The 15293-nt window shown below is 52.7% G+C and overlaps 1 protein-coding gene and 1 long non-coding RNA gene across 2 annotated transcripts in view; one reads left to right on the forward strand and one right to left on the reverse strand.

Moving 5' to 3' along the window:
• Nucleotides 1-6902: 6902 nt before the first annotated feature.
• MGAT5B (alpha-1,6-mannosylglycoprotein 6-beta-N-acetylglucosaminyltransferase B) overlaps nucleotides 6903-15293 on the reverse strand; it is a 67835-nt gene continuing 59444 nt past the window's right edge. The window contains exons 14-17 of the mRNA XM_069543892.1: nucleotides 15175-15291; nucleotides 9510-9584; nucleotides 8873-9129; nucleotides 6903-8452 (exon numbers count right to left, since the gene is read on the reverse strand). Of these exons, the coding sequence (XP_069399993.1) occupies nucleotides 8254-8452; nucleotides 8873-9129; nucleotides 9510-9584; nucleotides 15175-15291 (648 nt within the window). The 3' untranslated portion in view covers nucleotides 6903-8253. The remainder of the gene's footprint in view (nucleotides 8453-8872; nucleotides 9130-9509; nucleotides 9585-15174; nucleotides 15292-15293) is intronic.
• Nucleotides 7277-12607, forward strand: LOC138415369 (uncharacterized). The gene is made up of 2 exons (XR_011247208.1): nucleotides 7277-7363; nucleotides 10494-12607. It is a non-coding gene; the product is annotated as an uncharacterized lncRNA (long non-coding RNA).

Raw genomic sequence — 15293 nt, forward strand, 5'->3', positions numbered from 1 at the left:
TGTGTGTGTGTGTGTGTGTGTGTGTGTGTGAACACCCACCTCATTGCACTCACTGCATCCCGGGTCGTACCTGCCTCACCTCCTTTCATCCTCAACTCCCCTGTGTGCTGGGATCATTTTCCTCGGATCACACAGGAGGACACAGAAGGAGAATAAGGTGAGCCCCGTGGTGGCAGGTTGGGTGTCCGGAAGCCAGCCCGGGCCTGACTCGGCTCTTTTAAGAACTGGAACGGGGGCTTTCACCCCCGTCTTCCCTTCCAAGCTGGGGGACAGGGGGCTGTACAGGTGGAGCCTGGGGAGATCAGGAGGGGCCTCTCCCTAGCACAGTCCTGACACGACCTCCCCACACACCTCCACTTAAGGGGATGTTGTGACCACTTTAAAGGTAACTAGACAAGATGCTAGAGGAACCAGTGTGACCACAGGGCAGAAAGAAGTTGAAATGTGGGCCTTTTTCTCCTGAGACTTTACCCTGCCCTGGGCTCATCTCCCCAGACATGACAGGAGGTACGCGTGGGGTTCTGGGGTGGGGGGACTTTGAGTCAGCCAAAGAAAGGGGGTGCGGCTGCGGTGCCAGGACATGGGGGAGGCAAATTCGCCAGGCCCGGCCCCAGGTTAGAGGGTCTCTGATGACCAGGAGGAGAAACGGGAGGCAGGAGTGCCTCCCAGCCCTCTGCAGAGACCAGAGGAGACCCCGGCCCCTCGGCAGCCCTCCTGCCTCCCCAGTTCTTGGCAAGCGCGCTGGTCAGTAGCCTCCCTGACTCTCCCTCCTGCCCTTGAACTCAGGGTTCCATCTGGGAGCCAGCTGAGGCCTGTGTGCTCTCTTGGCCCCAAGCCCGGGCTGGACCCAGTCTCTTCCCTCTTCACTCCCAGGCTTGGCAGCCTCCAGAGCCCTGGGCTGTAGGAAGGAGCTGCTCTGGGTGTGGAGACTGCAGGGGGTGGGGGTGGAGGGGGTGTAAGCCTTTAAATGAGGCCTCCTCCAGCACCCTCAACCTAGCCCAGATTCTGAGAACAGAGCTGAAGCTTGAGGGAGCAGAGCGGAGCCATCCAGGCATGATGGGGAGGGCCGTGGTTCACGTTGGATGCATATTAGAAACACCGAAGGAGGTTCTCAGGCCTGCGCATCACCCAGAGATTTTGGTTTAATTAGTCTGAGTGCATCCTGCCTGTGAGGATGGCTAACACTCCCCACGGAGGACTGGGATGGGGCTTTACCACGCCTGTGGCCACTCCGTGCCTGTTTCAGCAGGGGTGGGGTGAAGCAAAGGGTGGCCAGCTTTGGTTTTAAGGAGGAAGGGCCCCCTTAAAACTAGCGTTTGGCCTTATATTGGGATTGCAGTTTCTTCCCAGGGCCTGGCTTCTTTCTCCTGCCACTCACCTGCCCTTCTAGCTTCACCTGCCACCTCACATTAAGATTTTAAGAGAATTCAAATGTCGGCTCCCATACAAAAAACTCTCAAAACATATAAAACTTAACAATAAGAAAGCAACCAGAGTTTAGAAATGGGCAAGAGACCTGATCAGACACCTCACCAAGAAGATATATACCGATGGCCAGTAAGCATATGAAAAGATGCTCCACGGCCTGTGTTATCAGGGGATTGCAACTAAGACCCTATTAATAATAAGTAAAACACCTACCCTACTCCAGTATTCTTGGCTGGGAAATCCCAAGACAGAGGAGCCTGGCGGTCTCACAGTCCATGGGGTCACAAAGAGTGGGACACAACTGAGCGACTGAAACAGCAACCTAGTTGGTCTAGACCAGTGGTTTGTAACAAGTGGCCATTATCTTGGTCAAGTCCCAAAGCCCTACCCCAGACAGACTGAATCAGAAACTCGGTGGGGTGAGAGCAGCCTGGGCTTTAATAAGCTCAGAGTCAGATGGCTCTGGTGCTGCCAGAGTTTGAGAACCACTGGCCTAGAACAGGGCTTCTTACCTTGGTTCTGCCAACGTTCCAGGCCGGATGGTTCGCGTTGCTGGGGCCTGTCCTGTGCACTGCAAGAGGCTGACGCACGTCCCTGTCCTCTACCCACTGATTTCCGGTAGCAGGCCACTCCCCCAGCCCGGGTATGACTGTCAAACATCTCCAGACAGGGTCAGTTGGTGTCTGGGGAGCTCATTGTCCCTGTTGAGAACTAGGGGAGCATCTCAAACACAGAATTATGCAAAACCATGAATACATCCTGTGACTTGGGCACCATGCTGGGCTATCCCTCTATTGGGTCATTTGATCCTCACTCTAAGGCAAATTGTGTCCATCTTACTGCTTACAAGCTGCGTGACCTTGAGCAAGTTACTTAAACTCTCTGTTGCCTCAGTTTTCTCAACTGTCAAATGAGGGATAACTCAGTTCACTTCAGTCGCTCAGTCATGTCCAACTCTTTGCAACCCCATGGACTGCAGCATGCCAGGCTTCTCTGTCCATCACCAACTCCCAGAGCTTGCTCAAACCATGTCCATTGAGTCAGTGATGTCATCCAACCATCTCATCCTCTGTTGTCCCCTTCTCTTCCTGCTTTCAAACTTTCCCAGCATCCAGGTCTTTTCCATTAAGTCAGCTCTTTGCATCAGGGGGCCAAAGTATTCAGGAGCATCAGCTGGGGGATAACTAGTGCCTACCGAATAGGATGGCCAAGGACATAAAATGACAAATTGTGTACCAAACTCTCAGCATGGTGTCTGAAGCACAATAAATACCCAGGAAATATTGGTCTTTTTTTTTTCTAAATTGAAGTCTAGCTCATTTACAATACTATATTAGTTTCAAGTGTACAGCAAAATGATTCAGTTATATATATATATATATTTAAGATTTTCTATTACAGATTATTACAAGATGTTGTCATTCTTTGTACTGTACAGTAAATCCTTATTATCTATTTTATGTTATGTGTGTGCAGGCTAAGTTGCTTTAGTCATGTCCGCTCTTGTGACCCTATGAACCATAGGGTCATAGCTCTTCTGTCTATGGGAGTCTCTAAGCAAGAATACTGGAGTGGGTTGCCATGCCCTCCTCCAGGGGATCTTCCCAACCCAGGGATCAAACCTCTGTCCCCTTTATGGGCAGGCGATTCTTTACCACTAGCGCCATCTGGGTAGCAGTGTGTATCTGTTAACTTCATACTCCTAATTTCTCTCTCCTCTATCCTTTCCCTGTTGGTAACCACAAGTTTCTTTGTCTCTTTAATTTTGTAAACAAATTCATTTTTATTATTTTTAAATACATGTAAGTGACATCATATACACCATGTCTAATGGGATGACTGTGTGGATTTTGTATCTTGTTGAGGTGGTGTATCACATTTGTGTATGTTGAATCATCCTTGCAACTCTGGAATGAAGCCAACTTGATCATGGCCTATGATCCTTTTTATTTTTTTTTATTTATTTATTTTTTTTTTTCAGTCTGTTGAATGTTTATTATCTGTCACACACTGGTTTAACTATGATCCTTTTTATATATCGTTGGGTTCATTTGCTAATATTTTGTTGAGGAGTTTTATACCTATATTCATCAAAGATATTGGCCTATAATTTTCTTTTCTAGTGTTTTTGTCTGGTTTTGGCATCAGGGTGACTGTGGTTTCATAGAATGACTTTGGGAGTGTTCCCCCCTCTTCAGTCTTTTGGAATAGTATGAGGATTGGTGTAAATTCTTTGTATGTTTTTTTTAGAATTCTCCAGTGAAACCATCCGGTCCTGGACTTTTGTTTACAGGGAGTTTTTTGTTTTATTAAATTACAAATTCTATCTCACTTCTAGAAGTCAGTCTGTTCAAATTATCTGTTTCTTCTTGACTTAATTTTGTCAGGCTGTATGCTTTTAGAAACTTGCCCATTTCTTCTAGGTTGTCCAATTTGTTGACATATAAATGTTTATAGTGTTTTCTTATGATTTTATTTCTGCGAGATCAGTTGTCATTTCTCCTCTTTCATTTCTCATTTTGTTTATTTGGGTTCTCTCTGTTTTCTTGTTGCTGAACCTGGCTAGAAGGTCATCAGTTTTTTTAATCCTTCCATAAAAATCTTATTGATCTTCTGTCCATCTAGTCAAGACTATGGTTTTGATGTGAGAGTTGAACTACAAAGAAAGCTGAGTGCCGAAGAATTGATGCTTTTGAACTGTGGTGTTGGAGAAGACTCTTGAGAGTCCCTTGGACTGCAAGGAGATCCAACCAGTCCATCCTAACGGAGATCAGTCCTGGGTGTCCACTGGAAGGTTTGATGTTGAAGCTGAAACTCCAGTACTTTGGCCACCTGATGCAAAGAACTGACTCATTTGAAAAGACCCTGATGCTGGGAAAGATTGGGGGCAGGAGGAGAAGGGGACGACAGAGGATGAGATGGTTGGATGGCATCACCGACTCAGTGGACATGGGTTTGGGTGGACTCCGGGAGTTGGTGATGGACAGGGAGGCCTGGCGTGCTGCAGTTCATGGGGTCGCAGAGTCGGACACAACTGAGCAACTGAACTGAACTGATCTTCTGTTTGCTTTTTTTTAAATCTCTATTTCATTTATTTACTCTCTAATCTTCATTATTTCCTTCATTCTGCTGACTTTGGGGCTTTTGTTCTTCTTTTTCTAAGTTCTTTTAGGTGGTAGATTAGGTTGTTTATTTGAGATTTTTCTTGTTTCTTGAGGAAGGCCTGTATCTCTATGAAGTCCCTCTTACAACTGCTTTAGTTGCATCCCATAGGTTTTTGTTTTCGTTGTCATTTGTCTCGAAGTATTTTCTGATTTCCTGTTTGATTTCATTGTCAGCCCATTATTTTTTAGTAGCATGTCGCTTAGTCTCCATGTAATCTCTTTTTCTCTCATTTTTATTTCAGTGGTTGATTTCTAGTTTCATACGATTGTGGTCAGAAAAGATGCTTGAAATAATTCCTATTCTCTTAAATTTGTTGAGGCTTATTTTGTATTATACTTTGTGGCCTATCCTAGAGAATATTCCATGAGCACTGGAAAAGGAAAGAAATGATTTATTTACGGCTGTGCTGGGTCTTTGTTGCTGCTTGCAGGGCCTGTTCTTCTCTGCGGTGGCTTCTCTTCTTGCAGAACACAGGCTCTAGGGCACAAGGGCTTGAGTTGTTTTGATGCATGGGCTCAGTAGTTGCCACACAGGCTTAGCTGCCTTGCAGCATGTGGGATCTTCCTATATCAGGGATCAAACCCATGTTCCCTGCACTGGCAGGCAGATTCTTAACCACGGGACCACCAGGAAGGTCCCCATGCTATGTCTTTTGAGAGCATTTAGTCCACTGACATTGAAAATAGTTATTGACAAATGTGTATTTATTGCCATTTCAAACCTTGTTTTCTAGTTGACTTCCTAGTTCTTCTTTATTCTTTTGCTTTAGTGTCCTGATGGTTTTCTCTTGTATTGGGCTTGAGTTCTTTCTTTCTAGTTTTTTTTGTGATTGTTTTGTATGTTTTTGCTCTCTGGTAACCCTGCGTAGACTGTGTGAATCCAATATTTTTGGTGTGAGGACTGTTTTGGATGTGGGTGCCTGCTACGTCTTTCCTCGGGGTGTGCTGGCCATTGTCCTCTTGATGGGGAGTATGTTTGGTGTTGGGGAGACCAGAGCCTACACTGGATGTTGGGTGGGGCAGCCTCTTTGCTCTGTGGTTGTCACAGCCCTGTTGGGGGCAGGGTCTGTTCCCCAGTCATTGGAATAATAAACCCCAGATCTGGCTTTAAGCTGCAATGTGAGGTAGGTAGAAATGAAGTGCTCCTACTGGGAAGAAACCCTTGTGTATTCCTCCTCAGGGGCTGTCCACAGGGGACATGAAATTCTGTGATGCTGCCCACTACCTGCTGTGCATACCAACGAAGTCTGTTGCTGCTGGACCCATCCTGGACTCGCCTCTGCCGAGGGAACACTGATAATAGGCTCAGATGTCAGCCCTGCCCCTCTCACAAAGTCCACGGCCACTGTAGCCATGTTCTGTCTGAGCAAACTGACAGTGGAGGGTCCTATGGCAGACTCATGGCCCATCTTAAATGTATTAACAATGGTGGCCTAGACGACTTTTGGGCTATTTCTGCACAGCTAATCGAGCCTTCTCCCTGGGTCCATCAGCTGAAACCCCATCTACTGCACACCCTGCACATGCTGGCAGGAGCGTGTTTCAGGTTGGGAAGTACAGCGATGTGACAGCTGCCAGTGCTGGTCTCTTTCTGCCCTGCCTGGCAGCAAGGCAGTACCTGCACAGTCCTCTTGAGCAAAGACCAAGCCATTCCAGCTCCTTGTCTGCCCAGTAGGCCTCCAAATGGCAAAGGAGGTTTCCAGGATGAGGGACCCGTTCCTTTTTCACAGCTCCCTCCCAGGGGTCCAGATTCCATCCTGGTTTTTTTTTCCCCCCTGTCCTACCCAGTTACATGCGGATCTTTCTTGCAGCTTTGGTTGTGAAGGATCTTCTGTCAGCTTTCAGCTGGTTTTCTGTGAGAATTGTTCCACGTGTACATGTATTTTTGATGTGTTTGTTGAGATGAACTCATCTTTTCCCCCTGCTGTCTTGACCTCCCTCCCCTAGTCAGTCATCTTATCACGATCCAGCTCAGAGATTCTCATCAAAATGCATTTCTATTCTCTGACTTCACAGCAAGCACAGCCAGCAGAGGCCAGACCCAGGCAGACAGAACTGGGTACAGCCTGCTGGTCAAGCAGAGTCCCTAAAGTCACAGTGCTGGGGTAGTTAGAGTGGCCCATGGACTTCTGACACCTGTAGGGATTTCATCTGAGCAGCCTGACACAGCACCAACCTTGTAGATGGAGTGACAATGTGCCGGAGGGGCTCACGGGCCCCAGATATCTGCCCCCTACCCTGGGTGTTCACACTCCACTCCTCCTCCAGGCCTGGGCATCCCAGGAAAAAGATGAGAAATAGCACAACTCCTCCTCTGCACCTCACATCCCAATAAAATATTTATTATTTCAAGAAATAAATCTTTAAAAAAAGAGAGAGAGAAAAGAGTGTCTCTATTGCTTTCCCCCGACAGGTCAGGTCCTTGGTGGCTACTGAGTTTCTGTGGCCACAGGGGCCACCCAGGCCGAGAGGGCTCTCTGATGGGAGGTGTCCACCCTCAGGCCCACAGCAGAGCTAGTCCCCCTTCTCTGGACTCAGCGCCCTGTGGCTGCCTCCCCAAAAGGGTGGAGGGGCAGGCCTAGGTGGGTGGGGCAGGTTGCCAGAAAGGGAGTGGGATTAAAAATTAACTGGGGTGGGGTGGCAGTGTTTCTGAAGTCCTGGTCTTTTTCCTCAAGCAGGGCTCTGGGCTCAGGGTGAAAGGGAAGGCATGCCACACAAAGATGGATGGACAGCTGGATCCAGAGGAGGTCTGAGGCTGGAGGAAGCTGGAGGTAGGGACGCAGATGCAGCATTGATGGGGTGGGAGGGCACAACGGGGTAGCAGGCCTGGGGAGCCAGGAAATAGGCCAGGTGTGCTGTGGGGCTGAAGGTCCATCCCAAGCCTATGAAAGATGCTTGGGGGGTGGGGCAGGGCCTGAGGCTTTGGAAGCAAGTCCACGGTCTGGAGTTGCAGTCATGCTGGGGGAGGTTTCAGGAAATGCCCAAAGTGAAGAGAGTTGGAACAAGCAAGAAGGAGACAATTCAACCCAGGGTCCAGGTGGTCCCTGCAGCCTCTGACTCTAGTCCCCAAATGTGGAGGGGAGAAGGAGTTTGGGAAAGCTAATAGGAGGCATAAACAGGGTCTCCCAGCCTGGCCTTCCCTCAGGCCCCCCATCCTTTCTGCCCATATTGCAAACAGCTCCAGAGGGACAAGGTTGACCCCTCACACATCACTCCCCACTCTGTGGACCGTTCAATGGGCCATCGAGCAAGCATCATCACCCCGCTTCCTCTGTTGTATACCCAGAGGGCCCCTCCTGGTCCCAAGAAGGACAAGAGCCCTCTCTCCATCTGGTTCAGATCTGGTCTTGCACAGAGCAAGGGGCCTCTGACCACCTGCTCCTGGGTCATTCAGTGGGACGCTTGCACCAACCCCCAGCTGCTTGGCCACTGCGCTGCCATGTGCCCCTGGGAGGAGCACAAGGAGCCTGCCGAGGGTGGGCACCAGGTGCTTGGCAGAGTCTCCCCCCTCCCTAGACCTATGCACCAATCTGCCCTGCCCACGTCCTGGTCAAGGAAGAAGGCTTCAGTTCGGGGTCGTCGAGGGGAGGGAGGGTCACTGGAGCTCGGAATCTGCTGGTGCTTTCTCCTGCGGTAGGGAGGGCCAGCCGGGTGGTCACCCTCACAGACAGTCCTGGCACAAGGCCACCTGGCCCTTGCGGAAGTCTCGGCAGGGGCAGAGCCGCCGATATTTCGTGCTGGAGCCGGCGCAGCTGAAGAGCAGAGGTTCCTTCTGCAGGAAGCACTCCTGGCCGGGCTGGGCGAAGGCCGGGTACAGGTGGTTCATCTCTGACTCAATGCCATCGCAGGGCACCTGCAGCCTGGGTGGGCACCACCGGAGGCGGTCACTCAGTGGACACTGCCCATTCCCCCTGCCCCAGCCCACCCATTCCAGACCCAGGGATGTTTCTAGGAGGCGCTGGGAGAAATGCTGGGTGGGCAGCTCCTGACAGTGGGCAGGAGGGCAGGGCCACAGGCTGACGCATCAGGAGGAATCAGGCAGTTTCTGCGGCCTGGACCTAGAAGATGCCCAGACAGGCTGGGCAGGGGTCTGAGGCTTTGCCAAGGGTGTAGAGCTGCAATGTGGAAACCTGCCTGGAAGGTCCTTTCCAGATCCTTCCTCTCTGGGAAGCACTGAGTCCCCCTCACCCTTGCTGGCAGGCCAGGGGGCAAGGTGGTCAAGGGAGTGACGGGCTACAGGTGAGGTCAGCTGGGCCCGGTCAGGCAGGGGGCTCACTCACTTCTGGAAGGCGTCCTGGCTGTTGAGGAAGGGGAAGAACGAGGGCTCACAGATCAGCCCGTGGTCCAGGCAGGCGTCCGTGCAGGCCCTCCCCGTGGCAGCCAGCCAGGCCCGGAGAGAGTGCACTGGGGGCCAGGCCCCCGGGGCTAAGCTGGTGTTGTGGGCCCATTCGAGATGGGTGGCATTGGGAGCCAGGATGAAGGGGCTTTGCGGGGCTCGGGCCCCAGGTGGGGCAGGAGCCGGGTCTACACAAAAGTCCTGCCGGGAGGAAAGCAGAGTTAGGAGGAAAATTGGGGTGCCTCTCTCCCGCCCACTCAACCTACTCCCTACTTCCCCCTCACTTGCTACCAAACTTTTAAACAGCTTTATAATAAAATGAAAAATAAAAGTCTTTGCATTTCCATGCTATGATATGGAGGCTGGGATGCTAGAGCTGGGGGTCCAGGAGAGGGGCGCTCCAGGCCTGGTCTCTGAGTAGTACTGTTGGCCCCCCAACAGTCCATCTCCACCCTCCACAGGGAAGGAAACAGGCTGGAGAAAGACTGGGGGTTTAAAGCACCCTGCACCCCAGGCAGAGGTGGGTCCTCAGACTCTGGAGCCATCCCACCCCAGAGACAGAGGGTGGGGGACCCACACACCTGGTGCTGGATGTAGGCATGGATTCGCTCCAGCATCCCCTCACATGTGTACTCGTAGGGCAGGTAGGGGTCCACCTGTGGGAGAGACAGGCAGACACATGGGTCAGGAGAAACCCTGGGGCTCCCCAGACCTGGCCGCTCAGCTCTGGGAGCAGAGATCTGGGGGCTCAGGCATCCTGCACCCAGTGAGCCGACCACTCCATCCACTCAAATGGCCTGCTCCTCAGTGCACCCCGCAGTGGCCCCCAGGGGCTCAGGACAGCTCATCTCTCCTTGGCTCCCTTCCAGCTACACCAAGTTTTTCCTCTTTCCCTAAAGCTCATTGTTCCATCTCCATTTGGGCTGTGATGTCTGCTCTTTCTGAGCCAACCCCTGGACTCATCCTCTCCTTCCCAGGTGGCTCAGTGGTAAAGAATCCACTGGCAGGAGACATGAGTTCAATCCCTGGGTCAGGAAATTCATCTGGAGGAGGAAATGACAACCTTCGCTAGTATTCTTTGCTTCCCTGGTGGCTCAGCTCAGCTGGTATAGAATCCGCCTGCAACGCAGGAGACCCTGGTTTGATTCTTGGGTCAAAAACTTCCCCTGGAGAAGGGATAGGCTACCCACTCCAGTATTCTTGGGCTTCCCTGGTGGCTTAGTAAAGAATCTGCCCACAATGCGGGAGACCTGGGTTCGATCCCTGGGTTGGGAAGGTGCCCTGAAGGAGGGCATGGCAACCCACTTCAGTCTTCTTGCCTGGAGAATCCCCATGGACAGAGGAGCCTGGTGGGCTACAGGCCACGGGGTCACCAAGAGTCAGACACGACAGTGACGAAGCACAGCATAGCTTAGATGTCACCTCCTCCAGGAAGCAGACCCAGAGTACCACCTCCTGTTTAACTCCTGTTAAAAGACCACTTTCCTTGGCCCCCACCCCAGGCTTCCCCAGTGTAGAACTGGCTCCTGTGTCATCATTTCTGATGTGTCCCTTGTCTGCCTCAGGTTAGGAGCCCCCTGCACTCTGGGACCATGACTTGTTCACCATCGAATCCCTGATGCCTCACCCACTGCCCGGAACACAGTCCTCACTGGGGAAGTAGTCATAGGACGGAAAAGCATCCCAGCTCTGCCTGTGTCCTGCCCAAGATGTGGAAGGTTCCCGCAAAGAAACCCAGAGCATCTCTCAGTCTGATGGAATGAGATCACATCTGTGAAGCTTCCTGCCCAGATCAGGCACCTGGGAGCTCCATGAACTAGGTGCCCCAAACGGAGGCCACACACCGTCCATCTAAATATCAAAGTTACAGAGCAGCACACACTGGGGCTGATGGGAGCAGATGGATTTGGCAGCTGGGGCCCGAGAAGTGAAGGGAACAGAGAGAGGAAGTGATGAGGCACCTGCCTCCCGGGAGTGGGGACCCCCACCTCTCCTCCACTCTTCTCGCCTGACCACCCCTGCCCTGTTTACACCAACCCCCTGGTGGCCCAGCACAAAGCCAGCTTGGAGGAAAGATCGGCCAGGTGGGCAGGAGGCAAGAGCAGGCTGACCTGGGAGATAGTCCATCTCAGAGAAAGATCTGTTTTAGTCTTCAACACCCATGCCCCACTCCCCACGTGTGTGTGTGTGTAGGGGGGCACCACACCCAGCCAGCCCACCTCCTGTTAATGCCATTTCCCAGCCAGCAGTGCCAGAAATCAGGTCGCTTCAGCCCTGGTAGTGAAATCCTGCAGGTCTGCTCGAGGCCACACTCCCCCCGCACCTGCCCTTCCTCATCATCAGAGGTGGAGTCAGAGCCCAATCCTGCCTCCAGGAGACCCCACCTCGAGGGGCTGCAGGCCCATCCTGAGCCCTCTGGCCAGGGGGACATGCCCAACATCAAGCTGAGGAGGGTCTTGGGAAGCAGCAGCCGCCACCAGGACCGAGTCTCAGGACAAGACCCCTCCCATCTGACCTTGCCCCAGTCCTCACTTCAACTGCACTGTGAGCTGGAGTCCTTAACCCAGGGGCAGTTCCGGGGTCCCAGAGAATTCCCCGGGTCCACACCCAGCCACATTCTTCACAGCCCATCGACCAGCACAGCTTTTCAGCCCTGAGCTCTGCACGGTCAGTCCCAGCCTGAGCTGCTGGCCGCCGAGGCCCCGTCGCCAGCTGCTGCCCTAGCAGTTCCCCAGTCGCCTCGGCTACAAGGCTTCAAGTCCTGGTTTTAAATAAACCCCCCGAAGAAGAGACTTCCCCTCCAAATGTCACTGCCTGCTCTAGCAGCAGCCGCCGAGTTATCCCCCTCGTGGTTTGAAGCCCATCACGCGGTGATTCAAAGCCGCAGCCCCCCCGAATGAGGGGACCTTTCAGAGCAGCCACGTCCCACCTGCCGCGAATCTCCCACCGGACGAGCCAGCCTGCCTGGAAATTACCCCCATTAGGTCTAATTACAGGTGTGCACAGCGATCTGTCTCACAGAATGGCAGGTGCTGATCCTGCTGGAATTACCGGCCTGTGATAATGAGAACGGCGGGCAGGGAGAAAGCAGGCGTCCCTCCCCCCACCTCCCTGCCCCTCCTCTCCCTCCCCTCACCTCGAGTGGCCTCACCTTGGACAGAGAGATGCTTGAAGGGCAAACCCACGGAGGCTGAGAGACCTGAAAAGAGCCCCCACCTGGAGCCTCCTCGCTGCCTGTTGGGGGGGCAGTGGCAGGCAAAGGGTGGGGGCCTCAGGGCTGATGCCTCAGGTCCCTCTCGGCCCCTTCCGCTCCCTCTCCCTGCAAAAGGCCCCACAACTCGCAGAAGAAGCTGTGTCCCCTGATGGCGGCCCTCATTCGCTCTCTGAGCTTCTGCCAGCTATCTCTGTTTTCTAAACTAGGATGATCAGATTTACCCAGGGGGCTTGTTTAGAATGCAGACTCCAGTCCAAGTTCGAAGCATGAAACAGGGCACCCAAAGCCGGTGATCTGGGACAACCCAGAGGGATGGGATGGGGAGGGAGGTAGGAGGATGGGGGTCAGGATGGGGGACACATGTACACCCGTGGCTGATTCATGTCAATGTATGGCAAAAACCACCACAATATTGTAAAGTAATTAGCCTCCAATTAAAATAAACAAATTAAAAAAAAAAAAAAAGTAAAACACAGACTCCAAGCCACACTAATCCTTTGAAATCTGAAGCCAGGGACAGGCCCAAGAGTCTGCCTTTTAAACCCCTTCTAGGCATTGCATTAACTGGGAGGTGGGGTAGGAGTGGGGGTGGTTAAAGGCAGAAGGGCCTCAGGCTGGTTTGGAGTCCAGCTGCAAGAGTCAGCCTGGTGAATCTGCAATACCTTAGTTCCTGGACCCTTATGTTCCTGTGATTTTTAATTAACTAATTAACACAATTAAACAGATGTTCATGTTTTTTAAAAATCAAGAGAAAACAAGGCAAAGGAAGTTTTCCTCTGACCCCAGATGCCCAGACCCTTCCCGGGGGCAGCCACGTTATCAGTTTCTTGTGTGTCCAACCAGAAATAACGTGTGAATAGATGAACGGGCTCACATGCACAGACCACCCCCACCCCCCCATTTTTAGGTCTGCAGCTGGGAACACCGTGTCCACAGGGCTGGGATCTCACTCACTGAGTTTCTCTCAAGGGAGGGATCCTGGAAGTGGGGCAGGGCCTGCGGCCTGGAGGTGGACAAAAGCCTTCAGAGGTCCCCCTCTCACCCCCGCCTCTGCCCCCACCTCTGGATGGAAGCATTAGATGATTGCTTTGGCAAGGGGTGGGCAGAGGGAACAGGAAGAAGGTGGGGGGTTTCCTCCAGGATAGCACCCTTCCCCATACCTTCCCCATACCACCCTTCTCCCAGTGTTGAGAGCTGACTCCCTCCTGCACCCCTACCCATCCAGCGATGGATGAAGCTGGGGGAGGAACACCTCGGTTTCCTCATTTCTCAGGACAATTTGGGATCTGAGTACCCCGCCTCTCAGAGGTCCCCGCTAGCACTGGGCACCAGGTGACTGCAGGCAGGGGTAACCTCCATAACACACCCTGACTCACTGTCACTCTAGAACCTTCCTTCTTGGGATCACCACCTCCCCCCTCAAAAAACTACTTGTAGTCAAACCCCTGTCTGGGGACAGCTCCTGGAAGAACCCAGTCTCAGTCTGTGACCTGGAGGAACTCCCAACAGAGGAGGATTTGCTTAAGTGGATGCTTCAGAAGGGGGCAGAGGGCTCTCCCCGCACCACTGATGGAGGGTCCTGAAGTTCACTTCACAGGTCAACCTGGCCATGTCCGCTACAACTGGAGGTGTGCCTAGGCAGTAACATGGCAGTTTCTTTGGCACTTTCTCTAAAGAAACAATCACACCCGCTCAGGAGGGAAGGACGAGGGTATAGTAGGTAGAGGCAGGGAGCGGGTGCAGGAGGCAGGGACTCTCTGCGGCCATTTGCTGAGAGGGTGGGCTAAGTGGGCAGAGGGCTGAGTGGGAGGGACTGATCCATGGGAGGCAGGAGGATGTTAAAAAAAATGCCAACCTGGCAGTCCAATGGTTAGGACATGGGATTCAATCCTTGTTCAGGGAACTAAGATCCCACAAGCCACATGGTGTGGGCCCTCCCCCGCCCCGGAAAAAGAAAAAACAAACAAACACAAACCGGCCTGTAGTCAGGACAACCAGGCAGAACTCTGGACCCAGAGCTAAGCATTTAAGACCATAGCGGGATCTATGCCTGCTGGCCTCTGCCCCGAGGCTAGCAGGGCCCCCAGCTCCCCAGGCAGCTGGGCGTCCTCCTGGGCATGGCTCTCGCTTGTAGAGCCCCTGCTCCACATGCTCTCTGACTCTGCCACAAGCCCACCCTGAGCTGCACATCCCCCCAGGGAGGGCACACTCAATGAACGAACAACGTGGTATTGGGCAGGGAAGAGGACCCAGCAGGAGTGGTTACTTTGGCTCAGCTTGGGGTCTGAGCTACCCCAAGAAGTGGGTCCAGAGGGACTGTGGCGAGCAGAAACCCCCCACCCCCAACCCGTTCACACTGTCTGACCTCTTCTCTATATACAGGGATCATGAGAGCACACAGGGAGCTCTCAGATGCCAAAGGTGCCAGCAGAGGAGGTGAGCTGCACAAGCCCCTCCCTGCCCCCTCCCATACACAAGTGCATCCCCCCCAACCCCACACACACCAACACTTTTGATGGAGGAAACACAAATGCTCCACCCACTTGCTACCCAAAGGTGGCGCCACCAACGCCACCACAGATCTGGTTTGAAAGGCAGGGCTTCAGCCCCACCCAACCTGCTAAATCAACCTGTGCTTTAATAAGATCCCAGGTGATCTGGGTGCACTGAGATGTGCTGCCCAAGGCCACAGAGACACCAAGAGTCCAAAAAACCTTCACGCATTCATCCTGGAAACCACCCTGCACCTAACTTGTGCTAACAGGACCTGGCCTCCTAAGACATTCAATTAGTGATTCTGGATCCAGGGCTGCCATGGAAGGTTGTGCAGGCTGCCCACTGCACAAAAGCAGATTTCTGCCTCCGCTTCCTCGACACGCACACACACATCCAAGCTGGCGAGTGAGGCCCCTGCAAAAATTTGCCGATCCAGGCCTGCGAGTCTGAATTCACCAAGAGAAGCATCTTTTTCCAATTATAGCAAAGACCCAAAGTATAGGATATTGGCGGTCCTGACTGGATCCGAGCCTCACCTGGGTTGTCATGATGGCCTGGATGGCTGCTTCAAACTCCTCTGAGTTGTTGTAGTCGACGGTCCACACGTGGGGCTTGCCAATGAAGTTCTCTGCATAGGGATGCTGGGAGAATACCT

The sequence above is a fragment of the Ovis canadensis genome, chromosome 11, assembly GCF_042477335.2.
Source record: "Ovis canadensis isolate MfBH-ARS-UI-01 breed Bighorn chromosome 11, ARS-UI_OviCan_v2, whole genome shotgun sequence".
Lineage (NCBI taxonomy): Eukaryota > Metazoa > Chordata > Mammalia > Artiodactyla > Bovidae > Ovis > Ovis canadensis.